The sequence below is a fragment of the Parambassis ranga genome, chromosome 13 (assembly GCF_900634625.1).
Source record: "Parambassis ranga chromosome 13, fParRan2.1, whole genome shotgun sequence".
In the NCBI taxonomy this organism is placed as follows: Eukaryota; Metazoa; Chordata; class Actinopteri; family Ambassidae; genus Parambassis; species Parambassis ranga.
In genome coordinates, this window is record NC_041033.1 from 24,483,162 (window position 1) to 24,507,591 (window position 24,430).

The following is a 24,430-nucleotide window of genomic DNA, read 5'->3' on the forward strand; positions in this document are numbered from 1 at the left end:
AAGGCAGAAACGGAAAAAAGATACGACACTAGGTCTTACGTCATTTTCTTGCGACTTTCCCGGAAGTGTGTCTTTAGAGCCAAAATGGCGCAGAGTTGGAGCGAGGCGGTAGAAGAGCCTGATGTCGGTTAATAAGAGAGAAACTGGACCTTTAATCTACAGAGACGACAGCATCGCGTTTAAAGGCAGTCGTTAGAGGAACCGAGCCGCCGCCCGGGACTCCGTTAGATGGTGTAAGTTTAATTTAAGCAGTTAAATGCGCACGGAATGCCGCAGCTAGCATGCTACCGCACTGACAGGTAGTATGCTAACATGTTGAGTCATGGGTGCTTGTGTTCCAGGGAGCTGTGCTCTGAAATCTGTTCGGTAACACGAACTGCAGAGGAACAACACGCAGCGCCGACCCGACGAGCACTTACGATCCGACTGCGTCAAAGTTAATGGTTCTGAAAACTGGCGGTTGGTTAGCACGTTAGCTTGGCGGCTTCCTGTTTGTGTTGTTGTTCCAGTTAGCAGCCGATGCTAACAGACGCCGCTGGTGGAATCTTCTCCTCGGTTTGCTGCAACGCTTCCTGGTTTGTAGTCCTACCCCCATCAGCTGTACAGGGCCTGTCTGTTTGTGCTTTAGGTGGTGATGGCGGAGAAGCTGGTGGAGTGCACCTGGAAGAGGCACATTTCAGAGCAGCTGAAGCTCCGAGACCGAGTCCAGAGGCAAGCTTTTGAAGAGATTGTCCACCAGTGTAAGTGAGGACACAGTAATATGAAGGACACACATGTCTGTCCACAGGTCTAATATTGGTTGATATGTTTCAGATAATCGTCTACTGGAGAAGTCAGATCTGCAGGCCGTCCTATCCGAGAGGTACCAGGCTGAGAAATATGACGTCCAGAGAGGACATGAGGCCAGGTGAGACTCGTACGGAGCCCCCTGATGACATGGTCAAAATACAAATAAATCATGGCCACGAACTATGTATAAATACTACGCACGAAATACTAATTCACGATCACGAGATAGTGTTGTTATTGATGGGGCTCCAGGCAGCAGGTACAATGAGCGTCCCTCTCTGGGCAATGTGCTGGAGCACTGGGGAGCTCCAAGACCACAGGGGAGCGAGCTGCCCAGCCAGGACGCACCCTCCCCGGGCAGCCGGGAGCAATGATCGAGAGCCATTAGAGGAGTTAAAGCAACATGATGGACAGGGCGAGGGACGATCATTGCTCCCTGCTGCCCGGGGAGGGTGCTCCCTGCTGCCCGGGGAGGGTGCTCCCTGCTGCCCCGGGGAGGGTGCTCCCTGCTGCCCGGGGAGGGTGCTCCCTGCTGCCCCGGGGAGGGTGCTCCCTGCTGCCCCGGGGAGGGTGCTCCCTGCTGCCCGGGGAGGGTGCTCCCTGCTGCCCCGGGGAGGGTGCTCCCTGCTGCCCGGGGAGGGTGCTCCCTGCTGCCCCCGGGAGGGTGCTCCCTGCTGCCCGGGGAGGGTGCTCCCGTGTGCCCTGTCAATAACAATACTATTTCATGGCCACGAATTAGTATTTTGTGCGCATGTTGTACATAGTTCGTGACCACAATTTATTTATTTTTTGGCCATGTCATCAGAGGGGCTCTGTAGACACGACATATACTGTTAGGAAAAAATTATTTGAACTCCTGCTGATTTTGAAAGAATTGATCAGTCTACAGAACAACAACAAAAAATCCTAAAGAATACATTTTTAAAAAGTTAGAGACCTCATTTACACATAACAGGGTATTTTTAAAAATTTCCTTCCCTCCGTTTTCCAAAATAACATCGCGCACACATCATCGTTTTCAAAAAAGTTTCCGTTTACATTAACCCGCATAAATACGCCCCCAAGGCCCTCGTTACTATGCCAGGCCTGTGGGTGGCAGTGTAGGAAGGAGAAAGCCGAGCAAGCCAATCAGAAGCCTCATCATGTAGTCTGACTGTTTGTGTCAGAAGTTGTTCCAAAGTTGCTGAACCTGAAGACCTGACATGTCTCCGCTCCTCTGCACAGTGAGAGGAGCTGGATTTAAACCTGCTGACACCAACAGAACTGCAAACGCTGCCCGGAATGCTTCCATCACTAGACTACAGCTGACTGGCAGCTGTACTCCACAGAAACAGAGCGCACCAACTGACGGCAGACTGCCGCAGACTCTGCTTTTCTCCATTTCTGTCAGTTCACATTGAAACACGGCAGTTTTTAGAAAGATTCGTTTTCAGAGGCCAAAACTCAGTTTATGTGTAAATGAAGGCACAAAGGAAGGGGGAAGTCTCCGTTTTTCAAAATACCTGTGTATAATTAATTATAATTTGCATTTTTACGAATGAAAAAAGTGTTTGATCCTCCATCAGGCAGCAGGATGTCTGCTCCCAGGTGTATTGTGATCAGGTAACGAGCTGACAGTGGGAGTCCTCTCAGCTCGTTACCTGTATAAAGGACACCTGTCCACAGAAGCAATCAGTCGATCCAGATTCCAAACTCTTGACCATGGCCGAGACCAAAGAGCTTTTCAAGGATGTCGGGACAAGACTGTGGACCTAGGCAAGGCTGGAATGGACGACAAGACCACCTCCAAGCAGCTGGTGTTATTATTGGCAACTGGAAGAAGGATAATTGGTCTGGAGCTCCAAGATCGTGGAGTTTCACTGGTAATGAGAATGGTGTGGAATCAGCCCAGAAATACTCAGGAGGAGCTTGTCAATAATCTCAAGGCAGCTGGGACCATAGACACCAAGAAGACAGTTGGTGACGCACTACGCTGGGAATGACTGAAATCCTGCAGTGCCCGCTGGCCGCATGCTGCCTGTGACAAACATGGAGGTGGAAGCATTATGCTTTAGGGGGCTGGCAAGGGTAGGAACAGTCGTGGGTGTGTATTCCAGCATGACAATGATCCAAAACACACGGTCAAGGCAACAAAGGATTGGCTCCAGGAGGAGCATATTAAGGTCTTGGAGTGGCCTAGTCAGTCTCCAGACCTTAATCCCATAGACAAGGTTTGGGTTGTCAAACATCAGCCACAAAACATTAATGACTTGGAGAGGATCTGCGGAGTGGGACGACATCCCCCTGAGATGTGTGCAAAGCTTGTGGCCGACTACATTTGAACTTGTAGATTAACATTATGATTGACTGATCATTTCTTTGGTGGCAAACTTTAAAACCAGCAGGCGTTAAAATATTTCTTTCCCTAACTGTAGCTAATGAGTTACAGTAGGACAGATGCGTCTCCTGTCTTCTGACATGTCCTCGTGTGTCCTGTCCTCCATGTTTCAGTCCTGTGGATGCAAGTCGCAGCACCGCCCTGCAGCAGGAAATGGCTCAGATGAGGATCAAGCATCAAGAGGAGCTGACGGAACTGCATAAGAAACGCGGAGAGGTAGGTCACATGGGAGCGTGTCATTACTCACACCTCTGAGTGGAACAGATGTTTGTCGGTCAGTCTGCTTCAGCATGAATTTGTTCTGCTGCCACTCAGTGTGTCCTCAGTGTTTACTGCAACACTGCCCTGCTCCTTTATGAAGAATCGTGTCTGCAGTCAGGTGTGTGTGTGCGCAGAATAACTCAGCTGCAGGAAGCTGCAGGTCAGACTCTGTTGGTCATGTGACTGCTGCTGACAGTGACTCCATCATGGCGTCCTGCTGAGGAGGACAGGACTTTTGGTTTTTACTGCATTTGTCAGAGCAGCCTCTGTTCTGCACATAGATCCGAGGAAGTATTACAGCTGTTGTGTTACTGGAATGTGTTGGAAAGGTGTGTGCACAGATTGTTTTTTCTGTCCACAGCTGGCCCAGAGTGTGATTGAACTGAACAACCAGATCCAGCAGAAAGACAAAGAGATCCAGAACAATGAGGCTAAGTCAGTTAACAGTCACACACTGCACCTGACCAAGTCTTCGTTTACCTGATCAATAACAGATGCTTTGACGATGTGTTTCAGAATGTTGGAATACCAGCAGCAGATCACCGGCTTGGAGGGAGACTGTCGGGAGCTGAGGAGCTGCCTGCAGGTATGACGGTGTCACCTGGATCAGATTAGGATTCACAGAATTTAATCTAGCCAACTGGACTTGATATTTAGCCACTTCCCTGAGTCCGGTTCAGCTCTCAGTAGAACTCAGCCCAGTGTCATAGATTTTCACTCTTGGAGATAACATGACCTGGGTGAATGAATCTTCAGACATGTCGGTGTGTGGCAGAGTTGCTGCTGTGAACTGACGAAAGTCAGTGAGAAGCTGTTAACATCTGATTACCCACAATCCTCCTGCTGCTCTCTGCCACCATCATTCTCTGGTTGTGTATGATGGCCCTAGCACCTGCTGACAGACAGGATCAGGAGTCTGTACTGACATCAGTGACAGTAAAAAGTATGCATACATGCTCCTAGCATGCTAATGATACACACATGTATACACACTGCCCTTCACATGCAGCACACACACACACACACACACACAGAGGTTTTGAAGAGATTTCGCTGATGACAGCAGGAACGGCAGCAAACACAAGCGCAGAGTTTTTGTTTCATTTCAGCCATGGCTTTCTGCACACCTTGGATCTAACAGGGAGGCTGCCATTGGTTGGTCCGGTTCACATTCAGCGCACTGAGCTGGCCGAGGGGGTAAAAAAATACTCATGCCAAACTGCAATTAATAGAAGGTGCCCCATGCGATGTCTGCTCTGGCGGATCGTGTCCAGCATGTTGTAATCCTTCTCGATCTTTTCCCCTCATTGTACACCCCTACCTGAGCCCTTCATCATCTGAGGATGTGATGAGTAATGACTCCCTGTGCTCCTGCAGGACCTGGAGCGGGCAAACCAGACTCTAAAGGACGAATACGACGCTCTGCAGATCACCTTCTCTGCTCTGGAGGAGAAACTAAGGAAGACTACTGAGGACAACCAGGAGCTGGTGTCTCGCTGGATGGCAGAGAAGGCTCAGGAGGCCAACAGGCTGAATGCCGAGAATGAAAAAGACAGCAGGTAGCGCATGGAGGAGGAGGGGGTCTCGGCTGAACTGATGTGACCCTGTTGGTGTTTGTCGTTTCAGACGTAGACAGGCCAAACTGCAGAAGGAGCTTGCTGATGCTGCCAAAGAGCCGCTGCCCATTGACCCGTCAGTGATTTCCTGCTCTGTATTATTATATTCTCAGGCTGGAGCTCAGGGCTAATCACTTTTCCTTCTCAGGGACGATGACATCGAGGTCCTGGCAGAGGACGGAGGAAAGGGCGGAGGAGAGACGTCCCCGAACCGGCCACTCAGCAGGACTCCTAGGTGAGACCCTTTCCTGCTCACAGGACATCATCATCAGCATTCCACTAGTTTCCTTCTCTAAAATGTGTCACATATTCCTCAGAGGCTGATTGTAGAGCCATGTGAAATTGTGTTCTTTACGCAGTAAGAAAATATCCCAGCAGCCCCCTGGTGGTCTCCTCGACTCCATCTCCAACATATTCGGGTATGTGACGTCGTCTGTCCAGTGTCACTGTCTGTCCTGGTGTTTGAGGGTCTTTGCAGGTCTGTGGTGGTTTGGTCTGTTCATGCTGTGATTGATCGTCTGTCTGTCCACCTGTTTGTCTGCAGCATGTCTGAATGTGTCCAGCATGGACTCGTCCATCCGCACTCCAGGTGAAGGACTGTGTGTGTTCACCTGATCACTGTCAGTAGGTCATGTCCCATGACATGATCACACTCACTCTGTGGCACCCTCAGCGCCGCGTGTGTCTGCATGAAGCTTTTGTGTAATTGGCCGACACAAGGAGATGAATAGCTAATCAGTGTGCTGATGCAGTGAACACACGGTGACCTTGTGATCAACACTAATCAATAATTAGCTGATCAGGTGTCAAGCTGTGAGTCTGACCTGAGCACAGCTGGACTCTGATCTGTACTGAGTGTAGGTCTGCCTGCTCTGACTGAAACATTCAAACAATGAATGTATTTCCAAATTAACCTGAGCACGTCTAGAGGCTCCACAGATTCTGAGCTCTTCACATTTCCCAGTCGGTGTCTTCTCAATTCCTTTCCTTGCCATTCCCCCCTGAGATGTGAACACAACCAAATCACACCCTCTCCTTGATGACACCAAATCAAGGCAGCGCTGTATTAAACGTCGTTCTAACAGTTAATCCCAATCCAGTTCATTCTATACTCTTAACAAATACCCAGATTATTTTGTCCATGTCTGACTCGAATAACAAAAGCTACAGTGCTGAAAGTTTAACCCTTTAGAAAATGTCTTTCAGTGTGAATGAGCCATCCGAGTGGTAAATGTATGTGAGCCTCAATGAGCAGGGTATTATCTGTTCAGTGCTGACTGCACAGCACTGGACACTGGAAGGGTTTCCTTCAGGCTTCTGTCTTATGGCAGCTCAGGTGTGAATGTATAAAACACTCCGTTTCCTCGGCAGGCGTCGAACTGCCAACTCTCTGAGCACTTCACCTGAAAACACAGAAACTCCGTCAGGAGGGTGTGCAGAGGTCAGGGTCCCTTCGACTGCTCTGCACAGCTTCGTGAGTACCTCCCTCGTCTGCATGTCATGTTTGATTGACGGACTGATTAGGTGGGTCAATGAGGAAACCACAGACTGGCACAACAGTCTGAGGGAGAAGCACATCAGTCGTCTTCCATCGTCAGTCTGACTCCAGGAGAATGGTGACATTTGATATTTGAGTGTTTTCATCCATCCTCATGTGTGCCCCTTCAGGAAGCCCACAGTGGTGAAGTAAATGCAGCAAGGTTCAGCCCTGGGTCCCGTCTCCTAGCAACAGGAGGGACGGACCGCAGGGTGAAGCTGTGGGAGGTGATTGCTGGTAAGTTCCGTATCGAACACATGTGTGATCTACACATGTGGTGAAGGTCTGTGATGAACTGTAAAAGGTCTGATTACCCACAATCCTCCTGCCGCTGGCCAGCTCCCAGCAGTCCATGCTTCTTGCCCCCATTATGCTCTAGTGATGCATTATGGTCCCTGCAGCTGCTGACACAACAGGATGTGACATCACAGTGAGAGTCTGTGCTGAGATCATCCAGGCTTCTTGGTGTGATAACATCCCACAGAACCGATCCATATGGAGCATCCAGCTTAGGAGGAGGGGGGAGCTGATCCAAAGTTTTCAATCTGAGACCTTCATCATCTGACTGACAATAGCTCGGGAGACAATTCTCTTGGTTGAAGCCTGTCTGGGTCTCAGCAGCCCGCTCTGATGGATTTGAAAGCTAATATGGCTGCTGGCTATAGACAAATGAACTAATGTGCAGAATGTTAATATCACTTTCATAGAAATTCATCTATTTATTTTGAGAGATTTTCTCACCCACTAAGTGCAGAAGACAGGAAGTGTACACCATAACATGTCACTGTGTGTTACAGTGACTCCAGAGCATTGTGCATGTTTGATGTTATTTATGTAGAGCTTTACACTGTGCAGTGCTCATGAAGTATAAGAGCTTAAAGGCACTTCTGAAGACTTTGAAGCTGCATGCATGGAGAACTGTTGGTGGTTCATGTTTAACACGGCTCCTCCTCCTGTCATGGGTCTTTCAGGACGCTGTGAGGCCAAAGGAGCTCTGACCGGCAGCAACGCAGGAATCACAAGCATCGAGTTCGACAGTGCTGTAAGTGTCGCACTGTGTGTTCAGTGTGGGTCGCACTGTGTTCAGTGTGTGCGCTCTGCAGCTCCACACTAGTCATGTCTGAAGGCAGGTGTGCGTTCTGTCTCTGTGTGCAGGGCTCGTACCTGCTTGCTGCCTCCAACGACTTCGCCAGTCGGATCTGGACTGTGGATGACTCCAGACTGAGGGTGAGTGTGTAATATCTCAGCTGAGCACAGAGCAGGGTTGTGTGATGAGCGTAGTCATCAGCAGCGCATGGCAGAGAGTTGATTGACTACTGGTCAATAGTTGTTCATCAGAACTGTATCGGCAGTAAATGCTGTTCTCTGGTCGGTGATGTGATGTAAAAGGTCTGATGCTCAGGCTCCGCCCTCAGCCACCATTTTGGCTCCCAGCAGTCCGTGCTCTCTGCCACCATCTTGCTCTAGTGGTGCATTATGGTCCCAGCAGCTGCTGACAGGCTGGATTGGACATCACAGAGTCTGGACTGAGATCATCCAGACTCTGTGATGTGATGACATCCGACAGAATCAATCGGTAGGAGCGTCAGGCTGAGGGAGCGGGGCACGAGTGGTGATCTCACTCTTTTACTGAGACCACACACTGCCAGACAGACGCTCCTGTGAGCACGCTCGGTGCATCATCTGTACTGTGTCTTCCGCAGCACACCTTGACGGGCCACAGCGGGAAGGTCCTGTCTGCTCGCTTCCTATTGGACAACGCCCGCATCGTCTCGGGGAGCTATGACCGAACACTCAAACTGTGGGACCTCCGCAGCAAAGTCTGTACGTAACCGGATGATTTGAGAGCGAGCCGCTGCTGTCAGTCCGTGGTGTAAGCATAACCTGTGTGATCACCCGTGTAGGTATGAAGACCGTGTTTGCTGGGTCCAGCTGTAATGACATTGTCTGCACAGAGCAGTGTGTCATGAGTGGACATTTCGACAAGAAGGTGCGGTTCTGGGACATCAGGTCAGTTTCCTGCTCATCGCCACGCCTGACGATGTAGACGCCCTTAAAGTAACGTTTTTTCTTCCTCTCATACACACACCTGAAACGTGTGTCAGAGCGGAGAGCATTGTGCGGGAGCTGGAGTTGATGGGCCGAGTGACCTCTCTGGACCTGAACCATGACCGGACTGAGCTGCTGTCATGTTCCAGAGACGACCTGATCAAGATCATTGATTTGCGCACTAATGCCGTCAGACAGACATTCAGGTGTGTAGCAGGGTGAGCCAATGTGACACCCTGACAGTTTCAGTTCAGACCACTGCCGCTGTTTGGTGTAGTAACTGTGTGTGTGTGTGATCAGTGCTCAGGGCTTTAAGTGTGGAACTGACTGGACCAGAGTCACCTTCAGGTGGGTTAAACCAGTTTCACTTTAATCCAGCCTCTCCCTCAGAGGAAGAGCAACTGTGTGCCTGATCATTCTTTTCCTGTTTGTTCTTAGTCCTGACGGCTGCTACGTAGCCGGAGGCTCCGCTGACGGAGCTCTGTATATCTGGAACGTCCTGACAGGAAAAGTGGACCGAACCCTGGACCGGAACCACAAGTAAGAACTGGAGCCGACAGTGCCCCAGGCCTAAAAGATGAGTATTGCCGTGTAACCACCTCCATCATGCTGCTTGGCCAGGTGGTTGTTAGGTCAGGCGTGTGTGTTCTGGGCTCTCATGTTCAACCTGTTGTCATCTGCAGCTCTGCCATCAACTCTGTGTCCTGGTCGCCGTCGGGCGCATACGTTGTCAGCGTGGACAAAGGTGGCCGGGCCATCCTGTGGTCGGACATGTGATTGGCTGAACTTTGTCACAGCTGGACCTGAAGGGGGCAGAGTTTGGCTGTCAGCAGCTGGACAATGAGACATCTGTGGCCTTGGTGGTGACACAGCACAAGAGGGAGTCACAGACGGGCTGCTTCGGTTTTATGTTTGGCTTCAGGAGCTTTTTTATGTTGTTCATTGTCATTTTAACTGTGACAGAAGAAGCACTTCATCTTTGGACCGCCTGGTGGTTCATGATCTGGACAGCTGCTGTGTGAAGGACACGTTCACTGAGCAGAGAAACACTCTGCATACACATGCTCTGTGTTTTCTTACATGACATTTGCACATTGAGAACACACATGCGCTTTAACCTCACATACACAGGAACCTAAAGGAAACTTCAAAATAAAAGCCTCTGCATAAAACTGGTTGTTTATGTTAGTGTTTAAAGGCAACAAAGGTTTCTGTGACCCCTGAAGGGTCTAACGCTGTGTGTGTGCAGGCTCTGAGGCAGCTGGAGTATGTTGAGGGGACGCTTTCCCACCAGGATCAGTAGAATGTACGAGTCCCACTCCCAGGCTTTGGAGCTCATGTTGAACCATGTGTGGTCCAATCGGAGACCTGTGAGGAAGTGCCGTCAGCACCGTTTGTTTCAGCAGTGACTTGCTCTTGTTTCTTGTCATGGGTTGAAGTTTGCTGAGGGACAGATCTTCAATCAGAACTGATCCAGCCTCTGCCTGCAGTGATGTCATCCTGGATGTTTACATTTATCCCTCACAGTTTTCAAAATCAAGTGTCATCTTAAATATTCTGTCGAGTGCCTCAATCGCTGTTAATCCCACAGTAGAAGTGAATTGTTTTAGTATAATAGAAATGTATTTATTCTTATTTATGGAACCACTTATTTATCTTGGCTGTCTCACCATCACACGTGTGTGAGAGGTGCTGCTGTCAGCAGACAGACTGCTGAGTCTGACTGACAGCATCTTATCGGCTCAGGCGTCTCACAGCTGACAACACAACACATGGTGAATAATTTCAATACTGACAGTTGTGAAGAAGCTTCAAATTTCAAGCTTCTGTGGTCAAAACAATGTGTGACAGTTGCCTTTGATAAAGCCCATATTTAAATCAATAACCACTGATATATTTAATCAAGTTTGATTGACAGGTCAGATAAATAAATCCTTCCATTGATTTCTGTTCCACTTCCTGTTTGTGTTGGAAGCTGTGCATCATGTGTACTGATCAATGTCAATCACTTATCACATCGAAATATCAATAAGTACAAAGAAACAACCTAAAGTACAAATCAATCTGAAGTATCGGTTTAAGTAGATATCCATGAAGTGATCGATCAGTCAGTTTATGTACTGTTGGGTTTAAAATGTTGTGAGTGGACACAGAAGAAGAGGGGACAGACAAACCTCCTGCAGGATTATGGAGTGTGTAATGATCTGCGTGCTGACCAGGCTGTGTGTGTGTAGATTATAAATGCAGCTGATCAGACTGCTCAGATCATTCATACAAACCCACGGTCCTCATCTTCATCATCCTCACCACTCTGGTCAGGTCAGTCTTTCTGTTCGATCATCGATCAATACTTAAAACAGTCTTCACTTTGAAGCTGAAATGATATTTGCATTGTTTCAACATGAGTTAACCTGTGTGGTCCAGTGATCGTGGTGCAGCTCAAAGTTCCTTTGAATCATCCTTTGTTTCCCGGGTGATGAAGGGTGAACGAGGAGTTAACCATTTATGTCAGTAACAAGTGCAGGCTGCTAGTAAACATCTGCAGGAAGGACGCGGTGTCAGAGACCCTCGAGGGATCAGACCCCTGCTCGGGACACGGCTTGCATTCATTTGATCACCTTAAGCTGCAATGATCCTCAAATAGTCATCAGTGTTATACAGAACCATGGGAAAGATGCTCTCCTGCCAGCTGTGCTAAAACAACAAATACATTTTCAAAAGACATTATATAAATATATATGAGAGCAGCTTTAATTGTTGGTGTTCTTGCAGGTCCACATCTGTCCATCAGGATGAGTCCCAAACACGTCGTCTTTAAGAAGGTTTCCCGCGACAAGTCGGTGAGTCCAGCTTGAATCTCAGCATGTAGTGGTAACCATGGTAACAGTCACAGTAGTGGCCGTGGTGGTTGCTGTGTCCCAAACAGCAGAACAAAGCTGATGTAACCATCCTGTCTGCTCTGCAGATCACCATCTACATGGCCAAGAGAGACTTTGTGGATCACTGTGACTTTGTGGATCCAGTTGGTGAGTTCTCACCAGAGCCAGCAGCTTATGTTTCACTGTGTTGTCATCGACAAAGAAGGAACAACAGCAAACACTGTCTCACCTTTGTACTCGACAGTAAAAAGCTCGTCTGAGTCATTGTTGACTGATTGGACTCGATTCCTGTTTTCTGTCCCACAGATGGAGTCATTGTGATCGACCCAATGCAACTGAAAGGGAAGAAAGGTCAGTGTGTTCGATCTTTGATGCCCCTTTGACAGAAGGGTGCGCCTGCAGCACTTATTAATCTGAATCAGAGACTCATCCAGCCAAAGGGCTTCTTCAGACCGGCCGCTGACCCTTTCAGTATCTAGCCTCCTAAAAAGTCCAGATGTGGCTCTTGAAGTTTCTGGGAGTTAGCTCCCTCCTGTTTAGGATTGTTTCCTTTAAGCAAGGACGTTGTCCTCAATAGAGTCTCTTCAAGTACTACTGTCCTTTTTTGACCACAGGGGGGACAGTGGTCAGGACTCAGTAGTCCAGGGTGTGGAGTCTAACTGAAGGACAAAGAATACTCTGCTAAGGACAGCAATGTCCACATTGTCTCCAGAGAGCTATCGACTAAGAAAGGGAGATGCTCTGAATAATCCATTTTAGGGCAGTCTAGAGAACCCCAGACCAGCCAGCACCTGCTCATGCTGTCATCAACCTCAGTGATCTTTGATGACCCCTGACAGACTGAAAGCCTCTAAGAAATTAGTTCCAGTCCAGCTGCACTCAGTTCTTAATATACGCAGCCTAATTTAAAGATCAGTGGTTCTACGTGTTTTCTACAGATTCTTGTACAGTAATGACTGTGAGGTCCCATATCACCATTGTATTTCATCTTTGCACAGGAGTCACACCATCATTATATTTTATTTGAATACCTTAGGCCCCACACATCGACTCATTTTCTTTTATTTAGGACCCTACGTTTATCCTTTTTTTGTACGTTGTCTGTTCTAATGCCACTTCAACAATCTACTTCGCCTTCTCAGCCTCATCTGGAGCTCTTCTCTTCTTCTGAACAGACTGGGGAATCAGCTCCACTTGTAGTCTAGGAAAGCTCTTATGTAATGGATGATGAAGTTCTTTAGAAGTTCAGCTAAAGACAGCGCAAATGTCTCCTACCGGTCCTACATCCTCCTGTTAATTAACCCATTGATCTGTTTTTGTTAGTGTACGTGATGCTGTCATGTACATTTCGGTATGGCCGCCAAGACATGGATGTGATGGGTGTGGCCTTCAGGAGGGACCTGTTCCTGGTGACCCGGCAGGTTTATCCAGAGCTGCAGGACAAAGAGAAGCTCGCCCACACCAAAATCCAGCAGAAGCTGATGCGGAAGCTGGGAGACAATGCTTTCCCCTTCTTCTTCGAGGTGAGCTACAGGATTGATCTGGGACTGATCCAGGATTGGTGCTTATCTCTTAACCTGGGCTGTCAACACATTTTTCTTTGACATGAAGGGTCCTTAGATGGACCAGTGCACCTGACAAGCAGAGGAGGAATTAGGCAGAGGTGTGTTTATTCATGAATCATGATGAAATCACTGATTTAGGCTTCGGCCCTTTGGATGGAGAGACCGACCCTCAGCTGCACTTTTAGTTCATGAGACAGGAGCAAAGAGGAGACGAGCCAGCCGGTTGGTTTTTGGTAGTGATTCACTTCACTGGTTCTTGACAGACTCTGTGTGATCTGCGGGCGCTGTCTGATTGAATTCTGAAGCTCTTCGTAACTCTTCAAATAGATTGATTTAATGGTGATTGAAGAATGATTCTCTGTCTGTGTTTCAGTTTCCAGACAACCTGCCGTGTTCTGTTGCTCTTCAGCCAGGACCGTCTGATGTTGGAAAGGTAACGCAGATCTGACTTTAACTCCCTCCCTTAAAACCCTCTCTGTAGGGAGGAGATCTGGAAAGCATGAACATGTACTCCATCATTACTACTACTACTATTACATTAATTTATATAGTTGTTGTATCACCAAGCCCCAAGGACAGAACTCCCAGGGACAGACAGAGCAATGTAATCTATGCAGTTCAGTGCAGTGAGGAATGCTCTGATCTCTACATTGGTGAAACCAAACAACCACTACACAGAAGGATGGTACAGCACAGGAGAGCCACCTCCTCAGGACAAGACTCAGCCGTTCACCTCCACCTCAAAGACAGTGGCCATTCCTTTGAGGATAATAATGTCCAAATCCTAGACAGAGAGGACAGATGGTCTGAAAGAGAATAGTTGCAGAACTGAAGAAGCCCCTTGGGGGAGTGGCGCAACGTCAATTTAACCTCTTGGAAATGACTATGACCTGGATGAATGGGAGCATGCACAGATATATGTATAACCTAATGTTCTTCAAGGTGTAATTGCTCTTCAAATGTCCTCTGGCACAATAAGTTCCTTAAGCATTAATTTTATGGTATTGTATCTTAAGAAAGCACAAAAAAGCAGGACCGGCTCTGCAGACAGGACAGTAGAGTGGAACAAACGTCACACATTCCAGCACAAACATGGCAGGTTGTTGTTGCTTGAAGGTTGGAAAGGTTTTGGGTATTGTTAGATTAATGAATCAGGATTCTAAAGATAAAGAAGTTAGGCAGTAAACGCTGGACTCCCAGGGCCAGACTGCAGGTCAGAGAGAGCGAGAGAGGGACAACACAGGAGGAGGACACACGCTTGATTACATGTTATTGCTGTGTTTGAAGTGATCTGTCCATGTCTCTGTTTGTTGGACAGAAATGTGCAGTGGAGTTTGAGGTGAAAGCGTTCTGTGGTGAGAATCAGGACGAAAAGATCGACAAACAGTGAGTCCCTGAGCTGTCAGACTGAATCTATCAAACCTATGTGTTGTTTAACTTGTGTGTTTGTGTTCAGGTCTTTCATGGTGATCTCTCTGCAGGAGTTCTGTTCGTCTTACTATTCGGAAGATCCAGTTCAGTCCAGAGGACAGTAAAGTGGTCCCAGCGGCAGAGACCACCTTTGAGTTCCTGATGTCTGAGAAACCTCTGCACGTCAAACTCAGCCTGCCCAAAGAGGTCAGTGACACTTTAGGATGTGCAGATACATCTGATGCAGGTCCAACCAGCACTGACTAACCTGTCCTCCTGTCTCTCTGCAGACATTTTATCATGGCGAGCCACTCAAAGTCAATGTTGAAATCACCAACTCATCCAGCAGGAACATCAAAAACATCAGTGTCTCAGGTGTGACCCTGTGGCTGCACATGCATCTGTTCATATGTCTTATCTGTGCACGAGAGACGTCTTACATGGATATCAGATCTATTTTAGATTTGTAATGTTGACACTCTGACATGTCAACATATAAAATAACTCATCATGATGAGAGCTGAGGCTGTGAGCCTCAGTTTTCTTTCACTAACTCGTGTCGTTTCTCTGTTTAGCGGAGCAGGTGACCAACGTCATTCTTTACTCCAACGACAAATACATCAAATCTGTTGCCAAAGAAGAGACTGAGTGAGTGTTTCAAACTGTCAAAGCACCTATAAATACACCGATCAGCCATAACATTCTGAGTTCTGACAGGTCAATCACACTGATTATCAGGGAGGACGTCTCAGGCAGTCAGTGGACATTTTGTCCTCAGAGTTGATATAGAAGCAGAAAGATTTGATGTGTGGGCGACTGAGTCAGAGCGTCTCCACAGCTGCAGCTCTGTGAGTGTCCCTGGTCTGCAGGGGTCAGTGTCTTATGGAAAGGGGACGAGGGGAGTGGAGACAGGGACAGGTTCATGGAGAGTGAAGGTGGTCCATGTGGTCTGATCCAAGAGACCAGCTGCTGCAGCTGGTTCTGGTACACACAGAGCAGTCAGGGTGTCCATGCTGACACATGTGGACACATCAGAAGAAGAAGGTGGTCTGATGGGGTTCTTTGACATCGCGTGGACGTCCAGCTGCGTCTCTGAGCCAGGGGACACATGGAACCAGGATGTGGAGGCAGTGTGCTGCTCTGTGTGATGTTCTGCTGGGACACTTTGGGTCCTGCTGTTCATGTGGATGTTACTTTGACACGCAGCAGCTAGCTTAGCATTGCTGCAGACCATGTCCACCCTTTGATGGACACAGTGGTCCCTGATGGACTCCTTCAGCAGGATGATGCTCCCTGACATAAAGCAGCTATGGTTCAGGAATGGTGAGCACAACAACCAGTTCCAGGTGCTGAAGCCTCCTAACTGCCCAGACCTCGTGGACGTGGGACGGGCTGGACAAAGCAGTCTGATCCATGGAGGCCCACCTCACAGCTGAGTGGACTTAAAGGACCTGCTGCTGACATCCTGGTGCAGACACAGCTCACCTTGAGGTCTGAGGAGTCCATAGGGGGACAGGCACAGTGTCTGGTCACAGTGTTATGGTGCTGATCAGTGTACCAGCTGTCATTTACTGCTGTTACTTTACTGAGAAAAACAAGTTTGTGTGAAGTATTTGCTTCTTGAGAAAAAGGAGCAGCCACATTTCAAACAGCTGTAACTGGCTGCGCAGCAGGTAAAGCACAGATGTGCTCTGACGTCGCAGGAAGTGTGATTTAGATAAGAAAACATGCTTCTGAATTTAAAGCGAGACTTGATGTTCTGATGTTCTGTTTGGTCTGACAGTGACTCTGTGCCGTCTGGTACCAGTCTGAAGAAGGAGTACACTCTGTACCCCCTGCTGGCTCACAACAAGGACCGGAGAGGCCTCGCTCTGGATGGACGACTCAAACACGAAGACACCAATCTGGCTTCATCCAGCATGTCAGGGACACACCAAGACACGCACACTCACACACACACACACACACACACACACTCACACACAAACACACACACTCACACACTCACACTCACACACTCACACACACACACACACAAACACACACACTCACACACACAAACACTCACACACTCACACACACAAACACACACACTCACACACACACACTCACACACTCACACACACACACACACACACAAACACACACACACTCACACACACACACACACACACACACTCACACACACAAACACACACACACAAACACACACACTCACAAACACACACACTCACACACTCACACACACCCACACACTCACACACTCACACACTCACACACACACACACTCACATTTTAACCAAAGACAGCAAAGCAGACAATAAACCCATGTGGTGCTTGCACATATCTGTCTGTCTCAGAGTGAAGCAGGAGGTCCTGAAGGAGGTGCAGGGCATGCTGGTCTCCTATAAGGTCGTGCTAAGGATGACCGCCTCTGGGTGAGTCTGAGCCACTTGCCATAATGGGACGTAAACACACCAATCGTAAACCAATCCCCAGAGTGGGCAGAATGGATGAAGCAACATGAGGGAATTGTCTTCAGGACACAGCTATGTGTCCAGTTGCCTTGATTTTAAACTCCTGGATTCTTGGAAACCTGCATGAATGAATGCGCTCCACTTGATGCTTGATTGACGAAGTGATCACATTAGTGGCCAACTAATTGAAACCTGACTCATGTGTCTTTGTGTCTCCGCTGCCGGACAGGACGGTGGGATCGAGGTAAGTTCACTCTCACACAGTTTCAACGTGTGTCTAAAGCTTGCTTGTGGACTCATAGCTGTGTCTCTGTTACAGCGAGGTGTCTCTGGAGGTCCCCTTTAGACTGATGCATTCCAAACCTGAACCAGGTACAGACCTCCTTCAGACCTCAGACAGATCCAAGAGCTGAGCTGTCAGTTTGTCTTTACTGTGTGGTCCAGCAGAGGTCACACAATTTCAGGCCCCTCCAATCAGCATTCATTCTACAGATAACTGTCTCTGGGGCTCACACGCTGCTCACTGATTGGAGGAGCGCCGGGCAGCTTTACTCTGTGTGTCTGTGTTTAATCTGTATTGATCAGCAGTAATCTGGATGTTAATCTTCTGAATGTGACGTAGCTCCCTGTTTATAAACTGCTGTCAGCAGAACATACCTCAAGCTGCTTAACTTAAAGTTGTCCCTTAACAGGTTCAAATGTTGATGAAATGTGAGATGAGCATAAACTGTCCTGAAACATGACGCTGAAATATACAGGAGAATTCTAACCTCTTCTCTCTTCTGTCCTTCCATCTCTGTGCTGTCTGGACATCAGCCAAGGAGAGGTAAGATCCACAAGAAATCAGGGGCTGTATTCACAGATTCTAGGCACGAAGAGTTTCCCTTAGTGGTGACATGTTCAGAATTATGAGGGAAGCATCGATCTGCTGCGCTGTGTCCTCTCAGGTCTGTCTCTCAGATAGAACCGAACTGACCGGCTGAATGTTCTCTGCTCAGCTGACTGTGCTCAGACGGAGCTCTGCTCCTCTGTCCAGTCTGGTCTCTGCCTTCTTTCACCTGTTTCCATTTGTTTGCAGGTAAATCTGCTCCAACCAGTCACAGAACGTTGATGACAGTCCCAGCCTAACGTCTTATAGGATTACACTCACTGTCCATTCTATGCTGTTTATGTTGTTAGGAGCGTGCTCTCATGTTCTTCTGTCAACCAATCACATCTATAACAATGCTTCACTGAGACCAAACGTTCAGTCTGCTCCTTCCTCAGAGTCTCTGAAAATGTTCCTAAATCACTTTTTAGCTGAGAGTCCTTACTAAGATTTTGTAGGTTAAAATAGGATTCTTAGAGTCTTTGTGAATACGGCCCTGGTTCTGTTGTCTGGAAACACTCTAGTTTCAGACTCACAGATTTGTTTTGGAGTTGTGTTCTGTTTGTTGTTCGGTCTGCACTCCACAGCTGAGACATAAAGTCACCTGAAAAACCTCCTTACACTCATCTGTGGATCGCAGAACTAGAACCTGAACAGATTTTAGGGGTGGTCAGGGTGGTCAATCAAACATGGGGCCTGTGGAGCCTCAGGTGGTGACGGGAGGAACTCCTTTTGTGTTTCTGATTGGTTCTGGTCTGTACTCTTTGTCTGCAGTGAATCAGACGACATGGTGTTTGAGGAATTCAAACGGGCCTACCTGAAGGGAGTTGTCTACGGAGATGATGACGAGTCGCCCACCGAGGCCTGAGCTGTTTTGGTTAAGTTATTGATGCAGATTGAGGCGATAAATATCCTCAGTATTAAATATTTAATAGTGTCTCAGCTAACGAGGTTTTAAGCAGTAGTAGTACCTGAACTGTCTCAGTGTACGTTTTTGACCCTCTGCCGGTGTTCGATGCTGCTTCCTGTCTGATGCTTTCACATTAAAGACATTATTGTCTCATTTTGTTTTGTTGAGACTGTTCAGCGCTGCGTCCTCCACACGCACCATCGGCATACATGTCACAGCTGTAGTTTGGAAGTCACACTAACCAAGAAATATGTTTTCATGTTAAGGTTCTTTTTATATCAAATGAAAACTCCAAAGGACTTTGAGTCATTGGTACCGTTGTTAAAGGGGGACAGGCCCACAGCATAAACACAATACACAGATACAATGGATCAAGGTGTGGACTTCTGTTAGCTGCTGTTTATTCTCCTTCAAGTCTCACAGTTCTTAAACCAGTTGGTAAGAACAACCCTAAGTACTACAAGGCTACATGACTGTAACCTCATCATGTTGACACACACGCTTGGTGTGTTAGGAAAAGACACACTCATTTTGTATTTTTATTTTTCTGAAAACATCGAAGACAAAGGTTGTGTTTAAGGACTGAAGCACTCTGTAAATATGATATATTTTCTTGCTGTAAAACACATCAGGCCGTGCCTGGACACAAAGAGTCCTCTGCTCAGATTTCAGGTCAGATACTCCCAATGAAAACAGACACATCCTCTGATTGACTCATCAAAGCTTAGTTCCATTACACAACAGAGATACTTTAGGGAAACCCAGCCCAGATGAAACCGTGTCAGGATCATCAAATATCTTGCTGCCATAACACTTACACTGGACCATTGACAAAGACAGTGAGGACAAACAGACCCACACCTGCCGACAACCCAAAAACAATCAAAGACAATCACACCACTGCTGCAGGGCGTTATTACAGCAGATTCCACAACAGACACCAAATAAGCTCGTCTGATTGGCTACTACAGTCTGTTACATCACTCAGGTGGCTGCCGTGTGTTTCGTTACACAGCTTTTAGCTGGAACTGTTAATGTATCAGAAATAAGTCAGAAGCCAGCTCAGATCACAGCTGCTCTGTGTGAGTCTGCGTAACCGCGACACCTCTTTGATTTTTTCTGTGTGTTGTTTTGGGTGAAAATGTGCTGCTTTGTTTGATTCAGAACCATGAAGTGTGTGTTTGATAAAGACTTGTCATGATGGAAAACCTTCTACAGGTGGCCAGTAGTAATTCACTTATCAAGGAAGCTAATTGGTTCTGCTAGCAGAAGTAGAGGGTGCAGCAGTGGACTCTGGTGCATTGCCCCAGCTGTATCCACCATCAGGAACCATCATGATGGGCATGGGAGATCTCAGAGAGGGTTCGTCACATGTGTCAGTGTTCAGCAGGAAGCCAGAGAAGGTACTGCTGGTCTCTGTGCCAGCATACATACCATTAGTAATCGCATCCTTGACTTGAATCCACACACGGTCCCCCCTGGTTAGGTGAAGGATCACTGAGTGTGAGGTGGTCCCTAACACTTTGGGCTCAGTGGTCTTCACTACAGGCATGAAGTTATGAAAGAGGCCGACTTTGAGGACTCGGTCGTAGACAGTCAGGTGATAGCTGAAGACATAAGTGCCATTGACAGGGGCAGTGTAGAGGCCGGTGTCAGGGTCGTAGCTCCACTGGTAGTTGTAGAAAACTGTGGCAAAAACCACAGGAGCGTTGGGTGGGGGAAAGCTTGTCTTTAGGCCCACAGCAAAGGCTGACTGAACAGTGGGCATGCAAGGACCAGGAGGACCCATCATCCCCATGTCCCCCATGTTTCCCTTATCTCCCTGTGGCCCTCTCTTGCCCTCAGGACCCACCTTTCCCTCATCACCCTTGTTTCCTTTGTCTCCTTTTTGCCCTGGACTCCCATTTACTCCATCTGTACAGTTACACTCACCCCGTGGCCCTGGTTCTCCTTTCATACCCCCAAATCCAGGGACACCAGGGTGACCCACTTCCCCATTGTCACCCTTTTCACCTTTGGGTCCTAGTAGTCCTTGGGTACCAGGCAGACCTCTGGGTCCTGCAGAGCCAGGCAGACCTGGTGGTCCGGGTGGAGCCTGGCTGGACTCGCAGTTATCTTGACAGACACCGTCATCTCCTTTAGGACCCTGATCTCCTTGACGGCCCTCGAAACCTTGTTCGCCTTTTTCCCCTGCAAATCAATAGGAACCCAGTCAGCAGCGAGACCTGAAACCAATAGTGACAAAGTACCTGATGAGGCCTCCACACTCACCTTTAAACCCTATGCTTCCTTTGAGTCCTGCAGGCCCCTGGGGTCCACTGTCTCCCTTCTCACCATCGTCTCCTTTCTGTCCTGAAGTTCAAAGTGACACAGTCAGCTGAAACTTTTAACAGAACCAACAGAATTGGCAGGACTGCTTACCTTTGGTTCCTGGTCTGCCCACAAACCCGGGAGGACCTCTGAGCCCAGCTAGGCCTCTACTTCCAGGACTGCCTGGGCTACCTAAGGGGGAGAGAACTGCCAGGTAAGATTGGCTAATCAGCAGCAGAGGCCTCAGTGCTGCCTCTAGTGCCTCTAGTTCAACATCACCATTCAGTTGGAGCGCTTGGGTTTGCTGCAGATCATCTTACCCGGCAGTCCGCGGGGTCCCGGGTTTCCTTTGGGTCCCTGGTTGTTCTGGCACTGTGTGCATAGACAGAACCAAGGAATCTGGTCTTGGGGAACATCAGAAAGAAGCAGCATTTGGCAGTACACACTGCGGTCATTTTCGTCAATAGGCGGAAAGATGCCCGGGTCTGTTGGAGGAGGAGAAGGGAGGGGGGCCTCTGTGGCATTCTGGGGCAGGGGCTCACTTGTTGCCGTGACAACGGCAAAGGACACCACCGTCACCAGGAAGTGAAGAAGAAAGGTCAACATGGTCTGCAGGGAGACAGAGTCATTTTTCAGTCATCACAAACAGAAAACATGTGTGGTCCTAATTATCATTATTATTAATAACAGTAAAAAGGTGAAAGTCTGTGTATCGATCCCGCTTTCAGATGTTTTTAGGAAATTAAATAATAATAATAATAATATAATGGCATCTATATATAATACATCTCATTTTTAATGTTTTAACAAAACACTGTGTATTTGTATTCAGTAAATATTAACATGTAGTTTTGTTTTTTTGTCACATCATCAAAAACAGAAACACTTCATATGAAAATAATTTGGAAGGAAACTCACCAGATCAGTCGACTCTGCTGTTACCTGGAGCTGTGCTCACCTGATGCTAATAAACCCAGAGACTCCGCCCACCTCCTGCTGCCCCACCCAGGTGTGTGTTGAGTAAGAACTAGGCCTGTGTTTTGTGTTATTGTCTGTAAGGCATAATGTAACTGCAAAACACACAAAGGTGTCACATCGCACACACACACACCAGTATGATGAAGTACAAACACACATGATGATGAACACACACACACATATGTGATCATCATCTTCACTAAGCACTCGGGTTCTGAACTGAACATTTTAACAATGTGGTGTGTCTGTGTGTGTGTGTGTGTGTGTTTGTCTGTGTGTTTGAGTGTCTGTGTGTGTGTTTGTCTGTGTCTGAGTGTGTGTGTGTCTGTGTGCATGCGTGCGTGTGCGTGTGTGTGTCTGTGTGTGTGAGTGTGTGTCTGTGTGTGTGTTTGAGTGTGTGTGTCTGTGTGTTTGAGTGTGTGTGTCTGTGTGTGTGTGTGTGTGCCTGTGTGTGTGTTTGTCTGTGTCTGAGTGTGTGTGTGTCTGTGTGCATGTGTGCGTGTGCGTGTGTGTGTCTGTGTGTGTCTGTGTGTGTGTTTGAGTGTGTGTGTCTGTGTGTGTGTGTGTGCCTGTGTGTTTGAGTGTGTGTGTCTGTGTGTGTGTGTGTGTCTGTGTGTTTGAGTGTGTGTGTCTGTGTGTCTTTGTGTCTGTGTGTGTGTGTCTGTGTGTGTGTGTGTGTGTGTGTGTGTGTCTGTGTGTTTGAGTGTGTGTCTGTGTGTTTGAGTGTGTGTGTCTGTGTGTGTGTGTGTGTCTCTGTGTGTGTGTGTGTGTCTGTGTGTGTGTGTGTGTCTGTGTGTGTGTGAGTGTGTGTCTGTGTGTGTGTGTGTGTCTGTGAGTGTGTGTGTGTGTGTGTGTGTGTGTTTGAGTGAGTGTGTCTGTGTGTGTGTGTGTGTGTCTGTGTGTGTGTCTGTGTGTGTGTGTCTCTGTGTGTGTGTGTGTGTCTGTGTGTCTTTGTGTCTGTGTGTGTGTGTGTGTGTGTGTGTGTCTGTGTGTTTGTGTCTGTGTGTGTGTCTGTGTGTCTTTGTGTCTGTGTGTGTGTGTCTGTGTGTGTGTCTGTGTGTGTTGTGTGTGTGTGTGTCTGTGTGTGTGTGTCTGTGTGTGTGTGTGTGTGTGTCTGTGTGTGTAGATGGTTGCTTCACTGCATGTTGTCGTGTGAAAGTGTTGTTGTTCCCACTGTGTATGATCTGACCTCATTAGTGCTTCACAGACCGGTGATAATGCACAAGTGTAACTTAAACCCTGTCCTGGATGCATGGATCCGATGGGCTGACCCGTCACCTGATCCTGCAGAGACAAGTGCTCCATAGGTGTGACTTTATTAGTCGTGTCCTGGGAATCAGGATGGAAAGATCCATGTAGGACACCTGGACAGGTGATACACCTGGACCAGGAGCAGTCTCAGACCTAAAGGTTAAGCTTCACTTGAAACTGTTCGTGTTAGGGATGCAAATCATTGATTAAGTCATTAATCGTTAGTTGAATGACCTTATTGATCGATTACCCTCTGAAGATTGTTTACTGTCCTGTTCCTTAATGATTTATTTGTTTATACAGTGGTTTATGCAGCATATCATCCAGTGGGCACATTAACATGAAGATAGGTTGTGCACATGAAACATCAGTAACATAAAGTACAAACGGCAGAGTATCACCACGCAGTCTCTTAGGTTGAACTATTTTGGGACTTTATTCTGCTGCATGGGCACAGAGACCACGCAGCACCTGAAGACCCACAAACTCCATCAACACACTGGCATGGCCCGGACACCGATAATAACAACAACCACGCCATGATACAGAAAACAGTGCAGAGATGTGCGATCATGAATCATATCAAAGAAACGGATGACATTCAGGACACGTTCACTGGGGAGATATGTAGGTGTGACACGTCATTACAGCTGAACCTGATCCTGAACCCTGACACTTTGACCAACAGGACTGAATGCTATCACAGAGACACGAGGAGATGGGGAACAAGGCACGCTGGGCTCATCAGAGCGTGTTGTCTGAAGAAGGCGAGAGTGAGAGCTGAGACACAAACAGCCAATCAGAGCACAGGGCACCTGTGACAGCAGGTCTGATCTGCAGTGATCCAGCCTGGCATAAGGATCCAGGAACCGATGTGTGAGCTGAGTGTGTTACTTTCCCTTCCTGCTGGCTTAAAGGGTAACAACAATCTAAAACTGAACCTGAACCCAGTAAACAGAAACCACACACACACACACTAAACATCGTGCTGTGACCACAGTTTTATTAAGAGTTCCTTGGAAGTAAAAGTCTTAGACAGAAATACATTAATGTAAAAAGACGTAAACATGTTCATTTAAACAGACTCAGTTACATTTGTTCCAGCAGCTGCCATCTCTCTCGTTGTGATGTCACACTTTGACCACCAGAGGTC

The 24,430-nt window shown here is 47.8% G+C and overlaps 3 protein-coding genes and 2 non-coding genes across 7 annotated transcripts; 4 read left to right on the forward strand and 1 right to left on the reverse strand.

The window, feature by feature from the left end:
* The first annotated feature begins 46 nt into the window (after positions 1-46).
* atg16l1 (ATG16 autophagy related 16-like 1 (S. cerevisiae)) lies at positions 47-9,801 on the forward strand. 2 transcript variants are annotated; one of them, XM_028418954.1, is made up of 21 exons: positions 47-233; positions 629-740; positions 814-907; positions 3,280-3,382; positions 3,789-3,862; positions 3,944-4,013; positions 4,805-4,986; positions 5,054-5,119; positions 5,192-5,278; positions 5,403-5,462; positions 5,588-5,632; positions 6,415-6,517; positions 6,712-6,817; positions 7,552-7,622; positions 7,736-7,807; positions 8,284-8,404; positions 8,485-8,590; positions 8,686-8,835; positions 8,930-8,977; positions 9,068-9,169; positions 9,313-9,801. In XM_028418954.1, the coding sequence occupies exons 2-21, from the start codon at positions 635-637 to the stop codon at positions 9,404-9,406; spliced, it is 1,860 nt and encodes a 619-aa protein (XP_028274755.1). In that variant the 5' UTR covers positions 47-233; positions 629-634; the 3' UTR covers positions 9,407-9,801. The 2 variants fall into 2 exon arrangements, with proteins under 2 accessions (XP_028274755.1, XP_028274756.1); XM_028418955.1 differs by lacking the exon at positions 5,588-5,632 and having other exon boundaries at positions 48-233.
* Positions 6,863-7,133, forward strand: LOC114445563 (small Cajal body-specific RNA 6). Its single transcript, XR_003671672.1, has one exon.
* Positions 7,948-8,217, forward strand: LOC114445562 (small Cajal body-specific RNA 6). Its single transcript, XR_003671671.1, has one exon.
* Positions 9,802-10,915: 1,114 nt separating the features above from the next.
* Positions 10,916-18,731, forward strand: sagb (S-antigen; retina and pineal gland (arrestin) b). 2 transcript variants are annotated; one of them, XM_028418901.1, is made up of 16 exons: positions 10,916-10,948; positions 11,402-11,469; positions 11,595-11,655; positions 11,815-11,859; positions 12,832-13,031; positions 13,447-13,506; positions 14,392-14,459; positions 14,555-14,690; positions 14,774-14,858; positions 15,059-15,131; positions 16,267-16,404; positions 16,844-16,921; positions 17,190-17,204; positions 17,280-17,332; positions 17,777-17,786; positions 18,603-18,731. In XM_028418901.1, the coding sequence occupies exons 2-16, from the start codon at positions 11,422-11,424 to the stop codon at positions 18,694-18,696; spliced, it is 1,164 nt and encodes a 387-aa protein (XP_028274702.1). In that variant the 5' UTR covers positions 10,916-10,948; positions 11,402-11,421; the 3' UTR covers positions 18,697-18,731. The 2 variants fall into 2 exon arrangements, with proteins under 2 accessions (XP_028274702.1, XP_028274701.1); XM_028418900.1 differs by lacking the exon at positions 10,916-10,948 and having other exon boundaries at positions 11,348-11,469.
* A 1,256-nt stretch (positions 18,732-19,987) lies between these two features.
* On the reverse strand, positions 19,988-21,654 carry LOC114445213 (inner ear-specific collagen). Its single transcript, XM_028420172.1, has 4 exons — positions 21,369-21,654; positions 21,160-21,240; positions 21,010-21,090; positions 19,988-20,928 (listed from the first exon to the last, which is right to left on the reverse strand). Exons 1-4 carry the CDS (start codon positions 21,652-21,654, stop codon positions 19,988-19,990), a joined length of 1,389 nt encoding a protein of 462 aa, XP_028275973.1.
* Positions 21,655-24,430: the final 2,776 nt, after the last annotated feature.

Coding starts and splice junctions, on each gene's coding strand:
- atg16l1 (XM_028418954.1), top strand. CDS start 635: ATGGCGGAGAAGCTGGTGGAGTGCACCTGGAAGAGGCACATTTCAGAG. Junction 6,818..7,551: donor GCTGTGGGAGGTGATTGCTG/GTAAGTTCCGTA, acceptor TGGGTCTTTCAG/GACGCTGTGAGGCCAAAGGA. Junction 8,978..9,067: donor TGGACCAGAGTCACCTTCAG/GTGGGTTAAACC, acceptor GTTTGTTCTTAG/TCCTGACGGCTGCTACGTAG.
- sagb (XM_028418900.1), top strand. CDS start 11,368: ATGAGAGCAGCTTTAATTGTTGGTGTTCTTGCAGGTCCACATCTGTCC. Junction 14,691..14,773: donor AACTCAGCCTGCCCAAAGAG/GTCAGTGACACT, acceptor GTCTCTCTGCAG/ACATTTTATCATGGCGAGCC. Junction 16,405..16,843: donor AATCTGGCTTCATCCAGCAT/GTCAGGGACACA, acceptor TGTCTGTCTCAG/AGTGAAGCAGGAGGTCCTGA.
- LOC114445213 (XM_028420172.1), bottom strand. CDS start 21,654: ATGTTGACCTTTCTTCTTCACTTCCTGGTGACGGTGGTGTCCTTTGCC. Junction 21,091..21,159: donor GGGCAGACCAGGAACCAAAG/GTAAGCAGTCCT, acceptor TTTGAACTTCAG/GACAGAAAGGAGACGATGGT. Junction 20,929..21,009: donor AGGAAGCATAGGGTTTAAAG/GTGAGTGTGGAG, acceptor ATTGATTTGCAG/GGGAAAAAGGCGAACAAGGT.